This window comes from Meriones unguiculatus, chromosome 1 (genome assembly GCF_030254825.1).
Source record: "Meriones unguiculatus strain TT.TT164.6M chromosome 1, Bangor_MerUng_6.1, whole genome shotgun sequence".
Lineage (NCBI taxonomy): Eukaryota > Metazoa > Chordata > Mammalia > Rodentia > Muridae > Meriones > Meriones unguiculatus.
Genome location: NC_083349.1, coordinates 106,125,084 through 106,150,983, shown reverse-complemented (window position 1 = coordinate 106,150,983; position 25,900 = coordinate 106,125,084). Strand labels below are relative to the sequence as shown.

Here is a 25,900-nt window from a genome sequence, read left to right as displayed (position 1 = left end):
TGGGGAGGGGGCTGCGGACGCGGCGGGTTTGTGGGCAGGAAGCGGCGTTGACATTGAACTCTAGCTCGGGAACGCGCGCGCGTGTGTGAACGGTGGGGAGGGGGCCGGGCTCCGTAGCCACTGCAAACCGGCTCAGGCGGGGTGCAGAGCCAGGCTGGTCCCTGCCGCCGCCCGCGGGAGCCGGAGCGCTGAAGCCATTCATGATTTTGGTGACGTTATTCTAAGAGTGGGCGAGGGGAGGCGGGGCCGCTCGCGGACAAGCCCCGCCCCGTCCCTATAAAGGCGGCTTCCCGGGCTCTTTGTGGGACCCGGAGCTCGGTGGAGAGCGGGGAGCTTGGTCTGCGGTGCCGACGCCGCTGGCAGCCGGGCTGTCTCGGAAAGACGGACCGGCGATCGCCCAGCGCCCGCTCTCAGCTGCCCGCTGCTCTCCCCTGCGGCCCTGCCATCCTCCTTCAGGACGCAGTGACCGGTTTTTATTTTGATTGTTTTTTGTTTGTTTGTTTGCTTGTTTTTGTTTTTAAATCACAAGGGCGTGGGTCAGCCTCCCCTAGGACTTCATGTCTGTATATTTCCCCATTCACTGGTGAGTATCCTGCGCCTACGGCGGACGCCCGTTTAACCCAGGTGCCTGAGGGGCCCGGCAGCCTCCTAGTGCCGGCTCCGGGTGCGAGGCCACACAGAGTGGCACGGACACCCAGCGCGGGCTGACCTGCCCTGCCGCCTCAGCCCCTGCAGGAGTCGACGTCAAGGTTGCAAAGCTGGGGGTTGGGGGAAGGCAGTGCTGAGAGCATCCAGACAAAGGAAGTGAACTCGAAACCTTCACTTAAGCGGCGGCCAGAGGGTGTGGATCTGGAGGCGGTGGGTGGGGAGAGCCTGGGGGGTCCCTCCTGAAGCCCCCCGAGGAAGCCCTGTCCTCTGAGGGCGGCGGGAGAGGAGCCCTGCCTAGTGCAGGGGGCTCCGGCTCACCCGGCCCCTCCCCTTTTCCTTTTTGTTTGCGCGTAAGTCTCGGCGCTGAGGACCGCTGCAGCGGGGCTGAGCTGGTGCAGCCTCTGGGTTTGCAGAGCTTGGGGAGGGGGAGACCGGGGTGACGCTCTTCCCGCAGGCGAAACCACAAGCAGCGGGGTTCACGCTAACCTTCTCAACCCCTGCCCTCCCCGTAGCCCCTAAAATCCAATGCGCCTTTCTGGAGGGCTGGGGCAGTGATAGATTGGAAGAAGCCGGTCACAGCTGGGTTGGGGGCTGCAGAGGTTTGCCTCCAACCGGGGAGGATCAGGTTGTGGGGGGGGGGTGAGGAGGGGAGTGGTCAGAGCCGGGAAGGATGCGGGGAGAGGCCCCTAGCTGCTGGAACGTGAGCGCCAGCTGCTTCTTCCTTCCTGCTGTGGGGTAGAGGAGGGGCCAGGACCACGGGCGTTTGTCTCCCCGTAGCGTGCTTTGCAGGTGCTGGCCTTGCCGAGCCAGTCCCGGGGTCCAAGGCAAAGCTCTGAGCCTGGGGAAAGTGGGCCCTGGCCACGGCGCTGCTCAGCTGAGCCCAGGAACTCTGAAAGTTCATGTTTCTTCTTTTTAACTTTTTGGGCCCGAGCCACAGTTCCAAGAAAGAACAGAAAGCCGCTACAGGAGGCGAAGAGCCTGGTCACAGCCCTGTGGATGTCTACTGGCTCCCCTCTTTGGGGGTTGGAGGCTGCTTTTCCACACCCAGGGGTGGGGTGGGGGGATTGTCAAAGTCTAGGCTCTACACGTAAACTTGCCCCTCCCCCCCCCCCCCGCAAGCCAGTCACGCTTTCTTAGTCTCTTGTCTCCCTCCCAGTTTAGAGAGGCCACGGACTTGCAAAAGAAAGTAAGAAAAAAATCCAGACACCTGAAGCTAGTGTACCCCCTCATGTGCAGACAAGTTAGTTGCTATATGAGTGAGTCTTTGAAGAGTGGTGGAAGCCTTCCCCCCACTCCACCCCATCAACATTTAGTAAGGTAGATGTTGGGAGCCCTCGGGGATATTACCCCCCCAACACCCCCCCACTCACCCATTAAGGTTTATGATTATTTTGTTAATTAGCACTTCCTGCGATGTCTGCAGCATTTCCCCCTCCAGCTGTAACCATGAGATATGCATTATTAGCGATTATTAGCGTCTTGGTAATAAACGGGGCTCCTGCGGCTCAGAGAGGTTCTATGATCTGTTTAAAAAAAGATGCTTGTCTTTCTGTTTTCTTAGATGTAGTTTCTCTAAAGCCTGCCCTGCCTTTTACCTTTTTAAAACTGTGCATGGATGTGATAGCGGAAACACTGGGTGTTGTGTTGTGGGTACCCTGGATTCGGTATGTGTGTTTGGGGCTATGCACACTGAACTCTGTGTATGCCCATGGCCAGTGCAAGGATAATGGGCTGTTTGTACCCTGCTTAGAGAGTACAAAGTACTTTCACATGTCAGCCATTGGTAGGCCAACTTGGCCCCTCTGGAAATTTCCTTGCACTCAGAATCTGTGTGTCCTTAAGGCTTTTAATCCTGGGATGTTTTTTTCATGCTGGGAGCTAGTTGCAGCTGCTGCTAGCACCACAGAAGTGGGTAGGATGACAGAGGTGACGCTTACAGAAAAGCTGACCTCTTGGGGTGGGACAATTTGCCTAAAGGGACACTAGACAGACAGACAGTTAGGAAGACACCATGATTAGACTCTGTTTCCCTGAGGCTGGACTGTTATTGTTATTATGTAATTCTACTGTGCAGTTCCCATTGGAAATTCATGGGCAAGATTACTCTTATTCTTAGTGGGAGGTGAAGAAAAGCCTAGCTGCATTCATTTCATATAGACACACAGACTCCTCTCTCTCTCTCTCTCTCTCTCTCTCTGTGTGTGTGTGTGTGTGTGTGTGTGTAGAAGTGTATGTGTGTGTGTGTGTGGGGGGGGTGTTTCTAATTTTTTTTTTTTTAAAGAAAATCCAAGCTTGCTTTGTGTAAGGGTTGGAGACAAGGGAAGAAGTTGCAGAGAGCAGGCTTTGTTTTGTCGCTGGTCTCTGGAGATGAGCAAGCCACAGTGCTGCCGGCTTGAGGTTGCTTCCTCCATGAGCTTGCTTCGCTGCGAGCCCTTTGAGCATCTCTCATCCAGTCTTTAGCCAGTCCCATGATCTCAGGTCCACGAAGTCACTAAGGGAAGGAACGTGCCCGTGTGAACACGTGCTGACTTCTGGTGTGGATTTCTCCACAGCCCTGACTATCTGAGATCGGCTGAGATGACTGAGGTGATGATGAACACCCCATCCATGGAAGAGATTGGCCTCAGCCCCCGGAAGGATGGCCTTTCCTACCAGGTGAGTTCAAACTTGGAGCCTTGTGAGTTTTCACTGGGACTGGAATTAGTCTTGGTTTGGGGATCCACGTTTCACCTGTGAGAGTTTGGGGAGTCCAATATCACCTGTAAGAGCTGTGTCACCTTGAGAAAGTCCTTGACTGCCAGTGAGCCTCAGTTTCTTCATTTGTAAAATGAGGCGACAGTGGTCCACATCCTATAGGATTGTGATGAAGAGTCAACACAATGAGAGGTTCAAGGCTTTACAGTGCCTGGGACGCCTAGGGGTTCAGTAAACATTAATGACATCATTAGTTAGCCATGACCATTCTCCCAGTAACAGCAGACTGGGCCTCCCCAGCCAGGCATCATGCAGTAAAATAATGCAGCCGTGGGAAAGGGTGGCCTGAGGGGGTATGGCTACCTGTCCTCCTCGGGTGACAACCAACTGGCTTGGTTCAGAGTTCATGCTTCAACTCTACAGAGCTGAAGAGGACACTCCCTTAGCGATGATGATGCTGGAATATAGCTTAGGGATCATCCTGTCAAGTGGAGATAAATATAGAGCGGAAGGCCTCCTGTGTGATTCTTTAAGTGTGGCGAAGCTTCACCGTGATGGGGGGGTGCGGAGGGGTTGGGGGATATCATCCCAGACAGCAACAGAGCACCGTTGCTTACCTCTGGGATAGGCAACTGGCTTTGGATCACCAGAGAGTCCCTAGATTGCCAGTTTGGGAAGAGAGAAGTATCTGTAAGGGGATATTTTGAGGGTGAGCACAGTGTATACAGTGGCTAGCCCAGGCAGATGAACGGAGCAGGGAGTACAAAAACACTTCATGTACATTGCTTTGTTCGGTCTGTGTTGTCGTTCCCAAAGGAATGCCCGCTCTCCTCTACACAGAGACCCTAGCCCGCCTGTATCTGGGGACTCGGCTCTCTACTCCTGATGGTTTTGATCTTCTGACATATGCTGTGTCTTCACGCTGGGCTAGTTCTGGCCTGAGTCTGGACCTCCTCCAGCTGCTTGTTCCTTAGAGCTGTTTCAGGGACACTTATTCTGTAAGGAATGAAACAAATAGAAAAGCTTGGATGGGTGCCACGTGACGGGAGGGGAGTAATCAAAGAGAAGCCTAGATAAAAGTTAATGTTGGGAACATGCCTTCAGATACCAGGCATGCTTGGGAGATTCAGGAGGTCCTTTGTTCTGTGTCAACATATCAGGCCTCACTTGCTAGCTTCAAATAAACATCCCATTGGCCTTCAGGGAGTAAGGGGCCTACGGAAAAAAAAAAAAAGAAGGCCTTTCAAGCCTGTTCTAACCTTCTTTCCCCGGAGAAAGGCTGAGGAAGGCAACACTGGGCCCCATGGCCAGGTGGGAGATTTGGAAGTTTCCGGGCCCACCTGCCGAGGTAGTTTTGGATAGCAGTTTCCAAGCCCGTGAGTCACGCTCAGTGTCTTGGTTACAGGTGAGGGTGCATTTCACTTCTGGGTTGTAGATTTCCACCACAGAACCTTTCTAGATGTAGTTGTCTGTGTGTGTGTGTGTGTGTGTGTGTGTGTGTGTTATTCTTTAAACACGTCCCAGGCAAAAGAGTCAGGCAGTCTTCTCAGACCCTCAGAGAACATGGTGATGGAGATGTACCCCAGGTAACCATGGAGGAAGGGACTATCATGCTAGATGAAAAGGCCTGAATGAGGCTGAGGTGGCTGGAGAAAAATAAAAGCATTTCTGGGTTCTTACAGTACAACACTGGATACTTCCAAAAACAAAACAAAACACCTTCAAGGCTTTCTTTCTCATCCCGCTGTAGTCAGGGCCTAGTTCCCAAAGTCCCCAGGAAACCTACCTCTGTCCCCGGTGGGGGGAGGAGGGGGAACCACTGCCCCATGTCCAAATATCTTACCTGGAACTCTTTGTCATAGATGATTTCAGAAAAGACTCTTGGTTGTCTGGTGAAGAGAAACGGGAAACTAAAAATGTTTAGCAAAGCAGCATTTACTAGGCACTTTCTACTTTTAACCTGATATACTGGTTGCTGCATCCATGGCCTAGGGCTTATGGAAACCAGCATGTACATGTACTTCTGGAATATATGCAGCTTGGCCAAAACGTATGAACATTTATGTGAACTCACAGAATCTGAGGTGTCATGAAACAGAATCAGCAAGGGCTGGGCTTTGAAGGAAAATGAGAGCCTTGATGGGGTAACCCCATCTCCCACATGTAATTCTGCTGCAGCTTCAGATACCCCTTGGCTGCCTGTTTATGCAAAGTATGGGGCTCTGCTGTGAACTGGTCTGGCAACTGTCAAGTGATGGGTACTCTCTGGGCCCCCACAAAGCTGGTGTTGTCAAATTAAAAGCTTTCCCATCAACGCCCTGGGGATTGGCTGGGCCTGCCTCTTGGCTAAAGCCTGTTCGTCCTGCATGCTTGGGCTTCTGCTTGGAGCTAAGGGTGGGAACTCAGTGCTCTGTTCTTGGCTTTACTCCTGAGGATAATAATAGTATGTGGCTTTTACTGAGACCTGCTTTTCCAAGGAATGAAGCAAGGGCAGGAGACATCAATCCGGGCTTGGCAGATGAAATAGAATCTCAGGCTTGTGATTTGACCTTGAAACAAGGTCATCATATAAGTGAACCATTAGACTTTTAAGCCATCTCCCTAGCTTCCAGACACACCTAGAGTTAGGCTCTCCTGAGTTCTCTGTATTGTATATGGCCATTCTTTCAATGCCTGTGGAACTTTGTATGCTCCAATGATGCTGTGATGGGTTTTCAGCACTTGGGTACCACATTACCTTCCCATTTCCAGGTCTTTAGTGGCAGTGGTGCCTTGATATCAACTTTGTATCCTCTAGCCATCATCCTTTCCTGACTCATGTGCCTATATGCTCACAGAGAAGGTGTGAAGGGGAAGAGTCTCTTGATTTGGAATTAGCCACTTTTACCTCTGTGGTAGCCTCTGAAGGTCCCACATTTTATCCCCCAAAGGACTCAGGCTAGCCCTTTTATTGTTGTTAAGAAATCCATACCAATAGTTTTGTATTTTGTTTTACTTTATTTTATTTTGAGACAGGGTCTCGTGTATCCTAGACTAGCAGGGGATTAAGATTTTAATCCTCTTGCAGCCACCTCTCAAGCGCTGGGATTATAAAACAGAGTCCTATGCCCAGTTTATGTAGTGCTGGGGCTCAAACCTGGGGCCTCATGTCAGGCATGTACCGTACCAACTCAGCTACATCCTCAGCTCATACCATTTTGTGGGCATGTAGCAAAATCTGGAGTCAATGCCTAGCTTTGTCTCCATATCAATCTGGAGAGTCATTCAAATGAGTGAAACCCACGTAACACATTTATTTGGCAGGAATTATCACACCCCATAGGGTGGGTGAGTGGTTACTAGAAAGCCTAGTACATTTAGCTCAGGCTGTGAGTGGCAGCAAGTTCTTGGAGCCATGTGGAAGGGTCTCTGTGAGGACATTTATGTCCTGAAGGGCTGTAGCTCCATCCCCATGCCTCGTCTGTGGGTTTCCTGATCAATCACCAGCCTATGGGACAGAAATGTCTGCCATCCAGTGAAGAGCAGTCCCTGGCTGCCTGGGAGAGCCTGCTCTTTCTATGGGCCTACTACTGTAAAAATGGCTGTCTCTGAGAGTCTCCTCTCAAATTAGCCAGAGTTCATAGGGACGGGTTCTAGCAATTTCCCTATGAGCTCTTATACTGATGAACCCCAAGGGGCCCTGGCATTTTGGCCTTACCCCCCTACCTTCTCCTGGTAGAGTGCACACAGACTGTCCTATTTTTAGCACTATGCTTATGGTACCCTCACATTTAAACCTGTTTCTTCCTCGCTTCTGGTCTGAGGTTTGATACCTTTTCTTTCCTTAGGCTCCTTTCATTTTTATGTTATTTATTTATAGGCAAGGTATCTCGCTCAGGCTGGCTTAGAACTCTCTGCAGAGCTGAGGGTGACCTTAAGCTTTTGATGGTCTCACCCCAAGTGCTGGGGTAACAAGCTCTGTCACCATGTCCTGCCTTTGTGGTGCTGGAGCCCCCTACACTCTAGACTAGCACTCTGCCAACTGAGCTACTTCGGTTGCTGCTGCTAGTTCACCTGCTGTTACTTTTGGTCATGCATGCCTGTCTTTGACATCATCTCTCAGTCAGACAGACACCTAGACTCTGCTTTCCAGAGGGCCATTCTGAAACACACACACACACACACACACACACACACACACACACACACACACACACACGCACGCACGTGCCCTGTGCCTTCTTTTGATCTAGAAAGCTAAGAGCGTCCTGCATCTTCCCTTCATCATCTCAGCGTAAAGAGAGGGGTGGTGGTGGGTTGACCTTTCTTGTCACACCTTACTGTTTGCTTCTTGCAGACTCAGAGCCTTAGTTATACCTCTGCCGTGGAGAGAGGACTGGAAGACTCAAAGGCTGTGCATGACACTATCCTGAAGGTTCCATGGTCACCAGCAAATCATCTTTCACAAACATCAGACTTTAGAAAAACTTCAGTTGTCTCCAGGGAGACATAAAGCTAAAATCCCAAAAGTCTGTGGCAGGGGATGGTCTGCCAGAGACATGACACATTGCTGGAGTCATGGCAAGCGCTCTTTCCCCTGACCCTCCTTCCACTGCTCTCATAGTGATGAGATGCACAGCAGTCATCTGTACATTGGATTTAGAAGCATGAGCTGCCTCCTCTGAGTGACACTGGCTCTCTCTAAGCCACCGCACATCCTTGCAGTGCAAGTCTTCTTTTCAGGAGCCCAGCCCCTTCCCTTGTACGTTAGAAGCCTAGACACAAAGGTCATGTTCACTGTTGTGGAAAGTCCCTGGATTAGGGCCTGCAGATGGCTGGATTTGTTCCCATGGGAGACTTCTCCTTCTTCCCTACCCCCATGGGCACAACAGTGTGTTTGTGCCTGGCCATACAGAGAGCAGGATTTTTTTTTTTCACAGCCAGCCAGCCTTCTGTACACTGGCTTCATACAGCTCCTCTCAAAAGGCCTGTGTTGGGGCTCACCCTCCCTTTCCCGGTGGCCATGTGTTCATCATGCTGCAGAGCCAGGGGCTATGACTGCTCTTTGTTCCCAGAGTCCTACAAATAGATGCTTAATGAGTACTGAATGATGGATTGGGCCCTTCCTCTTTCCCTTTCCTGGGCTGAGACTATCTCTGTACCTTGGCAATCCCTTGGTGAAATGTTTTAACAAGATCAGCATTTTCTCCCAGTCAACCCAGTCTCTTACGTTGGATAGAAAAGGAGGGTTGTACTGTACCGTGAGGAAAAGGAATGCATTTGGGTGGTGAATCTTGTGACTGAAGCCAAGAGCTATTCCTGGGTGTCTGGCGAATGTCCTGAGATGATCTTTCAGGCCTGAGTCTGAAATAATCCTTAGAGGATATGAAGACAGGACCTCATTCACACAGGGCTGCAGCAGTGTGCCGGAGCTTCCTTCCTTTCCAGCCTGGGTAGGCAGAGAGCTGCCTCTGCCTGCCTCTTGCCACTTGCCCTTCCTGCCCAGTCGGGATCTGTGTCAACCAATCAAATACTGCGTCATGCAGTTTGTCTTTGGCTTGTGACTGGCCTCTTGACTGCACAAACCCATCTCAGAAACAACGGCTGTCACTTCCAAGAGTTTCTCCAACGTGTTACTGAGGTAGTATTGTGACCTGAGGGGACTGGAGGTGCAGCTTCCGCCCCCACCCCTGCCCTGTCTTCATTACCTTGCATTGATGCACCATTTTTAGGTTAGGCCTTGTGGTAGAAGCCTGCAACCGTTTAACTCAAACTGTGTTGACTGCTGGCTTCTTTGCCAGGGATTTTATTCGGAAGCCAAAGGAGAAAAAAAGGCTCTAGATCTTTTATGCGAAGTAGCACGGACCAAGCCAAGAGAAAGAACAGCACAAACTTTGTTGTATTGGGTACTTGGTTCCCATGTCTTGAATTCATCCTCTGCTCTTGCTTTGGAGACCATAAAACACCTGCCCAGGACCATCGCTGTGGATGGAGCGGGTTTAAGTGCTGACAATGCCCCATGCTCCTGCTCCCACTGTACCACACAGCCAAGACAGCAGAATGTTTGTACAGTGCTGCGTCTTATTTTTCCAGTCAGAGCGTTGTAGTTATAGGAAAGTTCTTCCTTCCCTCTTTGTCAGTCGTTTCCTGTTTTCATCGAGAAAGTATACATTGTGATATTTTCATGCTTTTCAAAACTGGGTGACTACTAGAAATGTTCGTTTTCCTCTTTAATTTTTTTTTTTCTAATTTTCATACTCCTACAGGGAGTATCATTTTTTACAACCCTGTGTCTTTCACCTTCTTTTCTAGTGCACTGCATGCAGTTAGAGTTTATACTTCATTCTGGTCTGAAGTTTTAAATAACACTGGTCACCAGCGTCATGGTGTCACTACAATTTATAGTCAGAATAATCTACAGTTATCTTTCTTTATCTCTCTGGTCCTGGGTGCTGAATATAAGGCTTTGTGTGTGCTGGGAAATAGCTTTATCATTGAGCTACATTCTCTTTCTTAATTTTGATTTTGAGATGATTTCTTGCTGTGTTGACTAAGGTGGTGTACTTGCTATGCAACCCAAGCTTGCCTGGAGCTCTCAACAGTCCTCCTCCCTCAGCCTCCCTAGTAGGCACCCACTGCTAGGAAAAGCTAACACTATATCATGAGGTTAGATGATTAGCTGTTTCATTGTTGGCTTACTGTTGAAATTTTTAGGTCATTTATTTTTCTCCTATACTGTGATAGTTTACATTACAATTTTAATATAAATCTTAGTGAACAATTTATATTATTTCTTTAGAATAGTTTTACAAATAGGATTCCTGAGTAAAAGGGCAAGAGTGTGAGTGGATGTGTATGTGTTATCATTATAAAGATAATATTTATTCTTCATAGAATGTAGCAAAGTGGACTCGACCAAAGAGGAAAAACCTATTCATATTCCTAGCACCGGTATATTTTGGTGAGTTTACTTTCAGCAGTTTTCTGTGCGCATTTCTCAATGCACAGCAAATCCTTTTTTCATTTACCATAATACTGTGCCTATGTTCTTGTCATTGGGTTATCTTTGTAAGACAGCCTTTCACTCTGTATGTTCCGCTTCTTATTGCTGAGCGTCCAGGTCGTGGCATCCTTTGTTCTTGAGACAAACACTGCTCTGCACATCATTTTACATAAATCTCTGCATAGCCCTGATTTGTTCCTCTGAAATGGATTCCTAGAAATAGAACTACCGATTCAAAGAGATCCAACAGCGTCAGGCTTCTTGATTATCCGGTACCTTGAAAACAGATGCATAAACAAGTTTGTCAGAATGTAATATGCCAGCGTCCACAGAGATGGGATAATGCTGGGACCTGAAGATGGAGTCAGGAAGGCGTTTTGTTATTTTACTATGTTCATCTTTAGTAGTACGTCTTCCTGTAGCTTACTTGCCACATGCATGATGATAACAGTTACTGGTGCTTAAGCAACATTTAGCCAGCATTGGAAAAATGGCCAGTTATCATAATCTTGACCCATAGCTAGTACAAGATACACTCTCTTGATTACAAATGTATATAAGCTAGCCATTGTCCTATTTGTTTCTCTTACTCTATTAATGATAGCAAAGCACCATGTAACCTTGAAAAGATCTGTACAGACACACGAAGTTTGGCCAAAGGCATGCTTAGCATTAGGAACCATTTTGGGGTTCCTCCCTGGGTTTGTCTCTCAGCTCCTGGTTGAGAAACTTTGCTTCTCTGGATGTTAGAATAGGGCACTTAGAGGTAGGTCTAAACTACTTAGAGGTAGGCACCCTGCATCTACCCAACAAGTTGGCAAGGCTTTTGGTCATGGAAGTAAGGTAGGCCGGTGTTCACACAGAGCCCAACACGCCTGTTGGTTTATGAAAATGCCGGTGCTTTGCCTGGCACATGCTAGTTTTCTATTTCTGTGGTGATGGTCTGGTTTTTGAGCAAATATGTTTGAAAGAAGCGAGTAAAGAAGGAGCACGGCACTTACACGGGCGTAACAGAGAAGCAAAGGTGTTGTTGCGAAGCTGGCTGACGTCCATTCTCACGAGTGGGAGGTTTTGCAGCATGGCTCTTTAGGTGGCTATCACTGGGAATGGCCACACAGGAATTTGGTTTCTTCACAGGTTGAGTACCTGCTTTGGTGGAAACACTGTGGCAATTAGTACTCAGTTATGATTTTTGTATTCCTTTGTTATTTACCCACCAAAGGATGAGTCACCACCTCCAGGTGCTTCCTGCTGTTTTCCTCAGCACTACAGTGTGAGAGCGGTCCATGGTGAATCGTTGCTCAAGTGATGCCCCGTGTAGACACCAGTCCCCAGCTCACAAAGTGTTAAGGTAGAAAGGCAGCTGTTCCAGGTGGGTCATAGAACTCCCCAGGCTTCTAAGGAAATCCATGCTCTCACCTTCAGCTTCCTTATGCAGCAAATTACCGTTCTGAGGAGGGCCTCGCCAGCTCTCTTTCTCTACCTTCCTGTCCAGGTTGTCTTTTTGTCTCTTTCCAAGGGAGATCAGCTGGCTGTGGGGTAGTAACTTTAGGGGCATTAGAGAAACGGACCATTCAAAACACATGTCCAGGTAGCCTTCCTCCCTTCATAGTGAGAAACTTATGCAATAGAAATTAACCTCTGTTTTGAGTAATTACTTGTGGTATTTGTATTGATTAGTTAGTACTAATAGCCATATTAAGCCAATTCAGAAAATTTGAACTTATAAAACCTTAAGGTTATCAGACTTTTAAAATGCCGATTTATAGACATAATAAATCTTTTGTTGAAGTGACATATGCAAAACCAATGGCTAAAACCTTGAAAATATAAAAAGATGGTAAGAAAATATCCAGTCAGGTGTGGTGGTGCATGTCTATAATCTCAGCTGTCACAAGGCTATGGCAGAAAGACCATGGGTTTGAGGCAAACCTGGGGTACTCAGTGTGTTTCAGGCTAGCCTGGGCTACATAGTGAAATACTGTATAAATTTTAAAACAAAACAAGAATAAATCACATTTAGAAATAGAGTAAAAATATGGTTTCAAATAAAGAAAGCAATAATATAAGGTTGACTTAAGAGCTTAGTTATGAGTGTCTTAGTAGAAAATGGTTGATATAAAATTGATATAGTTCTCACAATACAGAGTATAGTTTTTGTTGGTGTATTGGGGATTTGGGGGAGGGGCAAGGTGTGGCTGTGTAGCCCAGACTGGCCTGTAATTCAGTGTGTAGCTTGGGCTGGTGTCCCTGCCCCAGCTTCCTACGTGCTGGATTTATAAGGATGCACTACTGTGCTGAGCCTAATGCTTAGTATAGTTAAAAGAGCAGTATATATATATATATATATATATATATATATATATATATATATGTATATATATATCCTGGTTTAAGATGTCAACATTTATGATATAGCAGGAATGTTTGGGCATGCAGAAGGAGGTGCAGTTGTTTGAATCTCTTCTAGTGATTATGTCAATAAAAATGTATACATACCCACAGACAATCTAACCCCTTCCTCCCAGAACAAGCACCAAAGAACCAAACCAGCATCTGAGTGGAAGGTAAATGAGGATGGACCAGTCACCTTGACATGAGTCCTCCACTTACCTAACATGGTTCACATTTCCTACAGGTCCTTTGGGTACCACCAGGAACACAGAGCTCATAACCCTCAGCTCAGAGGGGTTAAGGGCATCTGGATAACTATTTTCTACTCTCAGCTTTGTGTTAGTTGTGACACGTGGGCCTCGATTTCCTCATCCATAGTAAGAATTAATCTCTATTAATTTTGTTGTCTTCAGCATTGACTTCTGTGGCCATCTTTCTGAGAATATGCTTTTTCTCTCAGGGCAATGGTTCTAAACTTTGGGTTTTAGTTTATATTTAAAAAAAAATCAATTTATGAGCTTTTGTTTATGTGTTCTATGTCTTTATATTTGTCGTTTTAGGAATTAAAACAGATTTTTTCAATTTTTACTTATTAGTTTACTTAGAATAACAATGAAACAATTATATGTTGATATAAATAATAGTTTTCATAAAATAACTGTATTTTCCAAAACAAAAAATCTTAGTGAGAAGAAAAGCATTGTTTTTACATTTTTAACCGCTCTTCTGTCTGTTCTAGTAGAAGATGGTGAGATTCTCATGTGTGCTTCTCATGAGTAAATTTGTTGCAGTATGTGTTGGTTGAAGTAAAATAAAATCTGGGTTATACGAGTTATGCAGTTAGGAATGGGAGAAGTATTTTTACATCTTTTCCTGATTGTTTTGGTACATCACCAAAATGTTAACATGTAGTAGGCTTTTTTCTTTTCTTTCCCTTTCTTTCCTCTCCCCTTCCCTTCTCTCCTCTTCTCATTCCTTCTCTCCCTATTCCCGCATCTCTTCTTTTCTATTCTCCTCCTTCCCCTCCTCTCCATTCTCCTCCCCTTCTCCCCTGACATTCTTTTGAGACAAGACCTCATGCGGCCTAGGCTGGCCTCCAATTTGTTATGTAGCAGAAGATGACCTTGAATTTCAAGTCCTCCTTGCTTCCAACTCCCAAGGGCTAGGATTACACACTCAACAAGTGTTAGTTTCTGAAATGTTATGTATTTTCAGATGAAACATTGTGCATGAACTTTTTGTACTCTTACATTGAAATTTATTAGTCTGGCTGTACTTTGCTTGAATGTTTTCCTCAAGTTTAGTTTTGTAGTGTATTATACTGATCATTTGGAAAATAAGTTATTCAGATCCTCCAAATGGTGACACATTTCATTATGTAATATCAAAAAAGCATATTTGTTAATATCCCTGCTGTTCTCATCAGAAAGCTGGCAAGTATTAGAAAGTTATCAAGCTCATAATGGTCAATATAAATTTTCCAAAATTCTGATTTTTCACTTGAAAGCTCTATTTTTTTAAAGTTGGTGTCTGATACCATCAGCCATCTGCCTTGAAATGACAATCTGCTTTTCATTTTTGAAAAATTATCCATTTGGGGATAATCACAATTTGTTTTTCAAGTACAATGGTTTTCCATTGAAAATGGCTAGTTTAGCTGGCAACTCAAGCATAAGTGCTTTTATTTGGGATAACTCTGGGTACCTTAATAAGCAGCAGAAATTCTTTATTTTTAACTTGGCATTTTACCACCGCTAATACGAAAATGTTATATGAATCAGTATATGATGAATATGAAGTATGTGAAGGATTGTTACTGATGTTGTTGTTTGTCTTTATTTTAATCATGTGAGGTGAGAGGTGATAAATTATGACAAGTACAAATTTCAGGCTACTTGTGAAGGTGTCGGTGGTTTCAGTAACTGTGGCTTTTTGTATCATCAGTGTAAGTGTCAACCTGGTGTAAAAAGAAAATGGAATCTGAGCATTACTGAAAATATTTTTATTTCATCTGTGCTTCCTCCCTAAAAGGATCTCAAAAGTGGCTTCTCTAGACTAAACAGAGTGTGGCTGAGGAAAGCAGTAGGGCTATCAGATAAGTATTGCTATCAGGAAGTTTTTGTTGGGGGGGTGCACTTTTTATGGTACCCTTAAAGATGGGTCTTCAGTAGATGACTTACTTTTGGAGCAAGGCAAGTTGATCTAGTAATGTGTGGAAGTGAGTGAAACCTGGCAAAGCTTTGACACAGGACAGCAGAGTTGTCCTGGGAGAGTTGAAAGAGTTTTCATTAAGGGTTTAGAAGCGTTAGGGTAGGGTTTCAAAGCAAGGTCCAGACAGGGATGCCAGGGCTGAAGAATCAAGATTTTTGTCTCTAAAATGAAGAAGGAAGGGATAGTTGAAATGACAACTGGGTCACTGGACTTGTGGGTAGTGCTGGTGGAGGAGGATGGAAAGAGGAACTGGGAATGCTGGGCAAGAGGCTGTCCTTTCAAAGGGGTAATGATGATACATGTTTGATAAGAAGTAGATATTTGAAATCATCTATGCCCCAGAGAACTTTGGGGAAATCCTCTAATATCCCCCAAAGCTTCATCTATTTTTGGGTCCAGCATTGTCAGGAGCCATTAGTACTAATTGATTGGAATTTGGAACCCCCTGACTTGCAGAATGGGTATGTGTTTGAGAGCTGTTTATGAAAGATGGTGTTTATCCCAAGGATTTCCTTTTCCTTCCAGTTTCAAGGCTTAGGCTCTTAAGCATCTTTGATCCAAAGGAAGGAGGTTCAGAGTTGAAATAAAACCCAAATCTCTGTTCATGTGCCCTGAAGGATTAGAAGCATCAGGGAAGGGTAGGATGGGGCTGGGTGTCCCATAGCCCTTGGTTCAGAGAAGAGTTGAGAGGTGAGATGGACAGCACAAAACTGGATAGTATTAGGGCTTCCTTGAGGCCCCTCTGTAACCCTCTCCCCCTAAGAATCTTTGTGTTTTTCCCAGCTGATTGCCACATTGAAAAGTCAATAAGATGCTAATAGTACTAACATGATAAGATAGCAGGAGGTCAGACTTCAAAGACTATAGTTCTTGCCATCACATATAGTTAAGGACCAAAGTGCAGCGCATATTGTTTACCTGAATTAGCTTCTGCTCATTCATTCCACCCTCCACATAGCAGGATGCTGGGAGAGATCTGCTCCCTGTTGATGAGCAGCCCCTCCTGGAAAGAAATAAACACACAAGGCAAATCCATTGTTGTTCTCACGGAAAATTAAGAATTGCAGGCTTTGGGAAGCTAGGCTTCAAGAAGGATCTGACTTCTCTGGGTGGTGGTCCCTAGAGTAGGCCCAGGCAGGAGGGTCAGAGGCTTTTCAGGGAGAGACCAGGGTCTGTTCAAGAGTGTGGTTTCCATTCCATCTGGCCTAATCCATGCTCTAGGGGATCCAGTGGCTTTGAGAGGGAGGCAGTGACATCACGGGCCTTTCTCCAAAGAACCTGGCCTGGGATTTGTGAGTACAAACCCAGAGTGTGGTTCATTTGCTCCTTTCCCAAGCTACAGATGCTGGCTTTCCAGACCCTCAGTCTAAATGCTCCTTTGAGACCCTTGCTTCACTTAATAAGGACCAGCATTAGCAATTTAAGAGTTTCCAGAGCATGTTCACACATACCTGGATTTGACTCTCTCCCAAGCCCCGTAAGATCAGCATTAGTATAAATCCAAATTTATAGAAGGGGAGGGAGGAGAGGGCTGGCTCGGCATCAGGACCCTGCACCCTCCCCAAGAACCCTGGAGAGTCCAAACCATTTTCTCATTTCGTTCAAGGAGCTCAAAGAAACTAAGTGACCCAACGAAGGTCACAGAAATGGTAAACGTTAGTGGCCAGACCTTTTGAAGTCCCGGTCCACCTGTAGGCATGATGGTATTTTTCCCATAGCTGGCTTGGGGGTTGGCTCTTTGTTGCCCTCTGCAACTGGAGAGAGTCAAGGCTTACTGTGTGGTTTTGTGCACTAGCCTCTCTCCCATACCCTCTGCCCTCCTTCCCACCCCAGCTTCTCCTGCTCTCTGTTCCTCCCCTAGCAAAGAAGAGCAGGGTATCCTCCCGGCTGCCAGACATCTCAGCTTGCGAGGCTGGTAATTAGCCCTTTGTGTCCAGCTAAGCACCTTTCATCTACCCCACCTGCTGGTGTCTGCTTTCCCCATTAGCATCTCCGGGCTCCTTGCTGAGCCCTCCACCCTCTCTGTGGCCAGATCATCTTGTTTGTCAGAGATGATGGCCACGCAGTGCACAGACGGGGAAGGGCCACAAAGTCTACACTTGCTCACATTTTCCATGGTAGGTGCCAGGCAGCTCTTTCTTATCCCCACCCCAGAGGCAGCTAGGTTTGGGTCACCTGGCTTAAAGGCAGACAGCTGATAGCTAGGCCTCTAAATTTGGGGCCTTTGGAGGCCTAGTTTTGTCTTTCAGTTCTTCTCTGTTTGTGAAATGGCTCATCAGCAACTCTCTAGCTCAATCAAAAAAAAATAATAAAAAAAGGCTAATGATGAGTTTATGGTCTCTAGAAACCTGGCCTCAGCCCCACAGCTCTCTGCTCTGAGGCCTCTAGTATGGTCAGCCAATCCAACGACTCTAGTCTTCTTGAAAACCCTGTTTTCATTGTCTTCATAATTAATTATGTAGCTTGAGTACAGTAGCTGTTTAAAGTTTTATTAAATTTATGTTTATTTGAGTCACATGTAAAATTTGACCACCTTTCAAGGGCTCAGTTAGCCACCCATGATGAGTGGCCACTGTATTGGACAGCGCAGAGAACATTTTCATTACAGCAGAGCATTCTCTTGACCACACTAAGCCTTCACATCCAGAAACTCCAGTATGTTGGCATCTAAATCACATTACTCAGACTGCCTCCTAAATCATTCTAAAGCCCTCTTTAGCCTTCAGTGGGATCATCTCAAGTCCCCAGAATGTCAGGACCTGTTGTGATGAGAGGGGACCTGGCAAAAGGGCACAAGTGTGTGAGTGCTGCTCATGTCACACTCAAGATGTTTTTCGAGTGTGTGTGACTGACAGATTCTGTTCATTAGTGTAGGTGGGCACTTGGTGCTCATTGGTTCTGTCCTTGCCATCATGGTGGGCATCTCCCATGTGACACCTGCTTGTGGAGGTAGTGAAGGCAGGGATAGGGAGGCATAGGAAGGCCTGAAGGAAACACAGCTGGCTGCTGGTTGCTTCTTGACTTGCCCTGCCAGGGATGAGGGTAGGAGATACCTGTCAGAGCCTCCAATAGCGCCTTCTAAGAAGCCTTTGCTGTTGTTTTGTTTGTTTACAGCCCAGAGAGAAGATGGGGCTCTTTGGGCTTGAAGGTTTAACCAGAAACAGTTTGTTTCTAGAACAGGGCATTTCTTTTTTCACAGCCAGGTTCTGCTGGGCAGCCCAGCATGCAGAACACTGCTTGCCTGTCACCCCAACTGTACCTGTCATGTGTTTGGCAAGTCGGACGAGAGAATTCTTTCTTTCTTTCTTTCTTTCTTTCTTTCTTTCTTTCTTTCTTTCTTTCTTTCTTTCCATTCCTTCTCCACCCCATCAAATTGTAGCTGCAACCTCTCATTTTTCTGCTGCCTAGATGATTAAAAACCATGACTTAGTGGGAAAATGCTGACCTCCTCGAGGTCAGCCTCTTAAGCAGCTGCCGGAGATAAGATCGTGCTGGAAAAGACTCAGAAACACTGTGCAAGGCTTTCTGTCTTTTCCCTAAGAAACTAACAAGGCTGTTTTTGGTGCAGGATGTGTTTTGTTGTTGTTGTTTATTTTTGGAGAGAGCTACAGTTCTCAGAGGCACACATTTGTGTGATCTGATAGTAAAATCACAGATGGAAGGGGTAGAGTAATATGATGATGAGTTTTATAAATACAAGCTTTGTAAAATAACTTTTTCCCTTTAATGGTTCCTGCCTTGAGTAGGTCACAGTTCAAAGGTCTTTGACAACTACTGCAGTATCAGATGTTCAATGCTTAGATTGCTCCCAAGACTTAAAAGGCCTGACTGTGGAGCCCTTGGTGTGAAAGCCATTGATTGACATTATTTTCACGACTGTGTTAGGAGGGTGACCGTACGCTTGGAGAGTGGAAGCTAGCTTTAAACTTGTAGGGGTTGCTGCAAAGAAGACACCGTGATTTGAACTTTGCTTCTATCCTCAGAGCATTGTATCACTTCTATATTTGCCAAGAACTTCTTATCCCATCTAGTGTGATAGGAGGCAACTTAATTTCTCTGGAGGAGAAACTGGGGTGGGAGTTTGATAGGACTTGACAGGGGTCATGCAACTGATGTCAAGGGGAAACTAAAGATCCAGATTCGGTGGCTCAGCCCAGTGTCCTCAAATGAATGCTTCATTAAGTCCCGTAGACATCTGGGTCCAGGAGCAGCTGATTCTTAGGAATGTGGCCTTGGCCGACATTTTCTGCCCTTAGGAATCTACCACTACCTACTTTATACACTTACCAGGAAGATGGAGGTTCTGCTCAGCCATGGCCTCATCCGTCATCAGCATCACCCTTCATCCATCACCAGCACCTTCTTTCTAGCTTGTAGTAGAATCAGCTGTTCTGCTTCTGCTGGCCTGGAATACTCTCATTCTTTCTGTTATTATGTGGCTTGAGAGATCATAATAAGAATCAAGATCTTACATCTCCTGCAGCTGTGCTGTAGGCTGTTTTGTGGAAGGTAGAAGGATGGTCCAAGGGCTTCTTTTTAGCTCCCAAGACTATGTCTAAGGTCCAGAAGGATGAGAGTCTGAGCTGGGAAGGTTATGGGCTTCTGTTTTTTGCTGGCCAGACCATCATTCTTGTATGTGAGCTGCAGCCTGTATCAGCCAATAGGACAGTGGCTCCCTGCATTCTGTTCCCCCTGGGCAGTTTTCCGTCTGGTAAACTGAAGTGATAATATTAACCCAGATGTATCCTACCTAGTTCAGGATGAGGTCTGAATCTGAAGGCCTTGTGACCTTCAGAGTCTCAGACTATTGCTATCCCCGGGGTGGTGGTGATATCTCAGTGAAGTGATATCTGATAGTGCTTTGTAAACTGAAGTGTGCTCTCTACTCTTTGGGGAACACTTACATCACACCTTAGAGCTCATGCTTTGAAGAAGGTGCCTCATAGCCTCACTATCAAAGGGCTCAGCTCCATTGATGTGAGCAAAGGACTCCCCCTCCCCCAAAGCCTGGCAGACCCAGCCTCCACTCACACTTGTTAGTGTGAATGCACTATGCTAGAGGTACGTCAAGGGTAACATCAGAGTGGCATGACAGGAGACGGTGGCCAGCTTCTCCAGGCCTCCCTGACCTGCCTGGGCCCAGCCCCCTCCCTCCCTTCTGGCAGCTATTACAATACTTTTTATGAGCCCTTTTAAGTCTTTAACGATGCATGCTTGCTTAAGGCTTAATCCCAAGCAATAGGCCTTTATTGGATAAATGGTTAATAATCACTAGTCTGCAGGGATCGGGATGCTTTATGAGGCCCTTGATTCTCAGAAGCCCAGCAAGGCCTGTGATGGGGTCTGAGTGTGCATGGGAAGACCAGACACCCTCTGGGTACCACAGAAGTCGGGAGAGATAAGCAGTTCTTCTACCCTCTGTGTATAGCAAAGCAGGCAGCTTCCCAGGATTTCTCCAAATGTCCACTTGAATTTGACTCGAACACACTGTGTGATCTTCAGTGAAGTCTCCTTTCCCCTCTGGGGCCTAGGTTTCCTGTCTGTCAGACAGAGAGGTGGGAGGAGATGGCCTTGAAGGTACCAAGTGTCAGTGATCTGATGAGCCCCAGGTTTCCCAGACCAAAGCTCCTCTCTCGTCTTGGGTGTGTCACTGAGGGCTATGAATGGCAAGGGACCAGCAGCCCAGAGGATTAAGTGCTTAGCTACTGGGCAAAGAATTGGGTCAGCTGTAGTCACAGGGCAGTATGTGCAAAGGGAAGCCAGCCTTGGCCCTTAGTTTTATAGCCTGGCTCGATGTTTCAGTCAGCAGTGGGCAGAACCCGCAGCGGGCATTAATAAGTGAAGCCTCTTCCACGGGACTCTGGAAGGAGATTCGAGTCTTCGAGGTGTACCACCAGCAGGACGTCAGGAGTCGTTCAAAGGTGAAAAAGGAAGGCACCGTGGATGCTGTTCCCAGCTAGCTTGTGACTGGAGGCCTTACCGTGATCTGGCTTTGGCTTTGGTTTGGCAGTTGCAATGAGCTCCAAAAGGGCAGGAGCATGGGAGAAAGCACACCCGAGTTTTAGCCTCAGTTACTTTCAGGCTAAAAGGGCCTGGACAACTAGTTTGCCCAAGCCTAGGGTGTTTAACACAGTGTGAACAAGACTTGTTTTTGACCCTGTTAGTTTCAAACGATGAAGGACCTAGTTGTTTATTTCTTCTCTGCACCAGTAATTCTTCTTGCAGAAACGTAGTGTTTTAGGGCCTGCTGTACACTGTGGATTGTAGGTATAAAGTGCTTCTTCTAAAGCAAGGCCTGGCATACCGTGAGTACGTGATTTTCTATTCTTTTATCTATTCTTTTACACCACAAGCAGAGTTACCCCCACCCTTTTGTTCGGTCGTATGGTCCACAAATTTTTAGCTTCAGGATTAGAAAAAAAAAATAGTCTGGCTGAGAGATAGTTTTCCCTAGAACGTACTCCCGCTGGATCCTGTCTTACACTCACAGTGTCTAGAAGGCAGAATGTAATCCTTGGAAGACAGCCAGTGGGCTGTGCTGTGTGTGTGTGTGTGTGTGTGTGTGTGTGTGTGTGTATGTGTGTAAGAAAAAAGCCAAGTTTCTCTTTTCAGATATGTATGTGACCAGATGTTTGTCTTGTTCTTGGAAATTTCAGATCTTTCCTGACCCATCAGACTTTGACCGTTGCTGCAAACTGAAGGATCGCCTGCCCTCCATAGTGGTGGAACCCACGGAGGGGGAGGTGGAGAGTGGGGAGCTCCGGTGGCCCCCTGAGGAATTCCTGGTCCAGGAGGATGAGCAAGACAACTGCGAAGAGACAACGAAAGAAAAGAAGGAACAGTAGAGTCCCCGAGGGCTCACCTGGGTCATGCTAGCCTGCATACCTGAACTGTGTTTCCCATCGTGATGGAACAAGAGAGTGAGCCGCAATCATTCTGAAAATGTCAAATGAGGCTTCCGTTTTTTTGCACCTGAAAATCACCGAGTCGGTTTTCTTTTCTTGTCTTTTTTTTTTTTTTTTTTAATTCGTTGAGCAATGGAGCCCTCCGACAACTTGCAAAGCTGAGAAAGGAAGCTGCTGAGAACAGGGGTGGGGGTGGGGTGGGGAAGGGGTGCTGCTTCTAAGAGCTCTATCTGAACTCCAGTGCCAGAGGCAGTGTGTGTGTGTGTGTGTGTGTGTGTCTGTGTGTGTGTGTGTGTGTGTGTGTGTGTGTGTGTTTGGGGGGCGGTTTCTGGCTAAGGAGGGTGAGCAAATGAGCAAGAAACATTTGGGATTAAAAAAAAAAAACAAAAACCCACGCTTTTTAAATTAAAGAGAACTACAGTCAGGAAGTGATTGCCAGCATTTGCTCTGGCTACTGGGGCATCTGACGGACAGAATCTTTATATCTGCAGCTCTGTTGCTCACGGGCACCAGCCTCTGCTTCCAGTTCAAGTATGTTTGGTCACCCACAGAGAACAGGAGACACTGCCCAGGAAGCCAGCTGAAGGGTTACACAGGAAAGAAAGAACCCACCTGTCCTTCCCATGGTCTCTGCCCAGCTGCTTCAGGCTCGCAGAGCCCCCAGGGACCTGGAGGATTTTAAGGCATAGAACTTTGAGCTTTTCTTCCCATTTATACCCATCTCTGCTCCCCCTCCCCACCCCAACATATTGGGGAAAAGCCAGAGCACTTCCTGTCCTGGTGAAACATTCGAGGCTGCAGCCTGGACATGGATTGCCTCCTTCTGCTGCAGGTCTCTCCAGAGTTCTTACCGAGTCTCCATGGAGCAGAAAGTTGCAAGAGTCAGCCCTCTCAGGCCCACCCTTCCTTCTCCTTTGACCACAGCAGTGAGGTGGATGGTCCCCAGCTCTGCTGTGGGCTATTGCCCATCTGGCCTGCAGCAGTGAGGGTTCCCAGCCCGGCTCCCATGGGAGCTAAAAGCAGACCATGTTTCCTGGTTGGGCAGTTGGCTTAGTGGGTTTTCATGCAGGAGCCCCGATGGCGCTGCACGGGTATGCTGAGGTTCCCATGAGGTACCAGGCCTGCAGTGGAGCAGCTATGGGATCCAGTTTGAGACCCTAGATATTATGAGATGGCTGCTTCTCCTCAGGTTGTTCCTGAGCACAGGCTGGGCTAAGATACGGGGTGCACTGGGGTATCCTTGTAGAATGGCAGCCTTTGTCCCTTTGCCACCTTACCTGTTTCTGGAAAGGGCAGCAGTTGCACGGGGAAGTTAACATCTGGACTTACCCTCAGATCATAGCTCAGAACCTTCTGGAATGGCAGGTTAGAGGACAGAATTTTCAGAGCGGGACTGTTTGATCAAGAGGTGGACTTCCTTGGGCTTCACTCAGCTAACTGAGGCACTCCATGCCGCCCCCCTCCCGCCCCCGTGTCTCTGTCTGTCAGGTTGACCCCATCTTTGGACTAGTATGTGTCTAGCTCTATTTAATACCTCAAAGTCAGTGTGGCTCTGAGGCACGTTGGGGCAAGAGCGTGGGGGTGAGCTGTTGACGCGGCATTCGGCAAGGTTTGGTTCTGGGATGCCGATGGTCACCCCCTCCCCCTGCCTCTTCCCTCTGTCGTCTGCCTGTGATACACACCGATGGCAATAACTTTTTCCGGCTCCTCGCGGAAGTGGGAGAGGGCTGCAGTCAACCCCACGATGGGGGAGCTTCTCTCTCTTGTTCCCACTCTGCTCTGTTTTGGCTACAGAGATCTGTTCATCCTACTCTCTCCTGCAGCATTTCTCATCCCTCGCCTCCCTTTTAAATTCCTGTGTTTTGGTGTCGTCTCACCCCTTATCCCAAATATCTGTCTTGGTCTTGCTGTGTGATGGGGACGTGCTTGTAAATCTAGTATCAAACCTACTTGTGTATATGTGTGTTTATGGGGTGGTTTCTTCCTTTTCGCTGGTCAAGAGACCACGTTGTACCGTGTGTAGTCTGAGCAGGCCAGGGGCTGACAGCTGACGTCAGTCCCCTCAGCGGTTGAGCCTGTTGGGGGGCGGGCACCCAGCTGCTCTTGGACAAGTGGCTGAGCTCCAATCTGGCCTCCTCTTTTTTTTTTTTTCTTTTTCTTTTCTTCTTCTTCTCCTCCTCTTCCTTCTTCTTCTTGTAAACTTGTGTGTATTTCTAACTGATCGTATTGAAAAAAAAATCCTAGTATTTCAGTGACATGCCTGTTGTGAGATGAACCTCCTGTGACTTCTGTCTGTTCTGTTTTGAGGCTCAGGGAGAAACTAGCATTTTTTTTTCCAAACTACTTTTTGTCACTGTGACAGTTGTAAATAAAGTTTGAAAATGCTTTCCATTCTGTTTTGGGTTCCTTTCATCCCCCCTGTTCATTCAACAGATGGGATGGAGTCGGCTCAGGAGTAAGGGGACGCTGGCTGGAAAGGTCTCCCGTGTATATCTCCTGCTGGCCCCTTACACTATCTCTTCTCAGGGGACACGAGTGAAAGGCTGTTCATCCAAGTCCAGTGTGGTGAACTGATGAGTTTATTGATTTTTTTTTTTAAAATAGAAACATGACCCTGAAGTAGACATATTGCTGAAAAGTCTCATTCTAGAATGATTGACAGCTTCCCCATAGCTGGATAGACTCAGCCCTCTCCATTTAGCTTCCCGCCCTCTGTGTATTCCAGTACCACCACCGACCACATGCAGCTGGAGTGGAATTACAGAAAACTGGGAAGGAAACACAGGGCCGGGAGAGGGTGGTTGGAAATAAGAGAAGGGTATAATGGTGCTCCTCGTCCCTCCCTCTGTGAAGAACATCAGCAAGCCTGACCTTGAGGGTCTCTCTGTGGCCTCAACTGCTCTGGGGAAGGTGGTGGTGGCTGTTCCACTCCAGCATTCTACAACTCAGCCTTTCCACCGGGGTTCATCTAACACCTCGAGAATGGAAACAGCCATTCCTCTGTGTTAGTCGTTCTCAATTCCTGATGTGTGTCAGAATCCTTTGGAGAATTCCACAAGCTAATACTTAGCCCCTGCCCCAGGAAACCTGGATTTCAATAGTTTGAAGTGGACTGGGCATCTTCATTTTCTAGAGTCAGTTGGGGATATTTTTAACATGAACCCAAAGATCTGAACTAACCTTTTAAAGGAAGAGAAGCTCATAAGACGGGGAAGGGGCTGTACCTCGATATGAGAACAGAGAAACAGAACATGGCCCCAGCCATCCATGAGTGCCCACTGCTCATAGTAAGAAAGTACACAATCCAGCGGTGGCTCAGGTTCTCATGGTTTGTCACTGTGCTGGTGTCAAGAAACAAACCGAGTCCGAGGTCAGGAAAGGGCTGGTTGCTCTGAGAGTGGCCATCATTAGGTCGGTGGCAACATTAGGAAGGACCCCCAGGAGACCTGACCAGGAATTGGTTGGATAATGAATAGCCGAGAGGTTTAATGTGTGTGTGAGTGGAGGGGGAAGCTGCACAGAGAAAGGCTTGGAATGAACTTGACCAAAATAGGTGGAGAGAAATAATGTGCAGAAGACTGCTCAGGAATGGGGAAGTTTGGGTTTCATTCCAAGTAGGGGATCCACATTTTGACATGTTCTGATTCAGTGGTAAAGAAATTGGAGGAAGGAGGCAAGGAGAGGCTCTCAGAGACCAGAAAAGGCTTTGTGGATGCCAGAGGGAAAGAAGGTGATGCTTTATAGAAGGATTTGTTTGTTTAGCATTTTCTACCCTGAGGCTGTGTATCTTTGCCTTTAGTAAGCCTTCAATTAGAAACAATCACATGATCTGTGCTGAACTGTCATCAATACTAATGGAATATCAATCCATACAGTTGTTAGCCATAATGAAGCTACCAGATCAATGCATAGATTGCTCTGAGGGTAACTTGAAAAATCCATCCCATCTCCATGTCAGATTGTCTCTCCAAAATTCTGTAGAGTTCATCTAATATGGACTTCTTGAACACAAACTCTCAAAAGTCTCTCTTTACTTGCATATGACAACATATATGTGGAAGATACT

At 46.9% G+C, this 25,900-nt stretch overlaps 1 protein-coding gene across 1 annotated transcript; it reads left to right on the top strand.

Annotated features, from left to right (window-relative positions):
* Window positions 1-288: 288 nt before the first annotated feature.
* On the top strand, window positions 289-24,225 carry Lbh (LBH regulator of WNT signaling pathway). Its single transcript, XM_021645720.2, has 3 exons — window positions 289-583; window positions 3,201-3,303; window positions 21,586-24,225. Exons 1-3 carry the CDS (start codon window positions 558-560, stop codon window positions 21,772-21,774), a joined length of 318 nt encoding a protein of 105 aa, XP_021501395.1. The 5' UTR covers window positions 289-557; the 3' UTR covers window positions 21,775-24,225.
* Window positions 24,226-25,900: the final 1,675 nt, after the last annotated feature.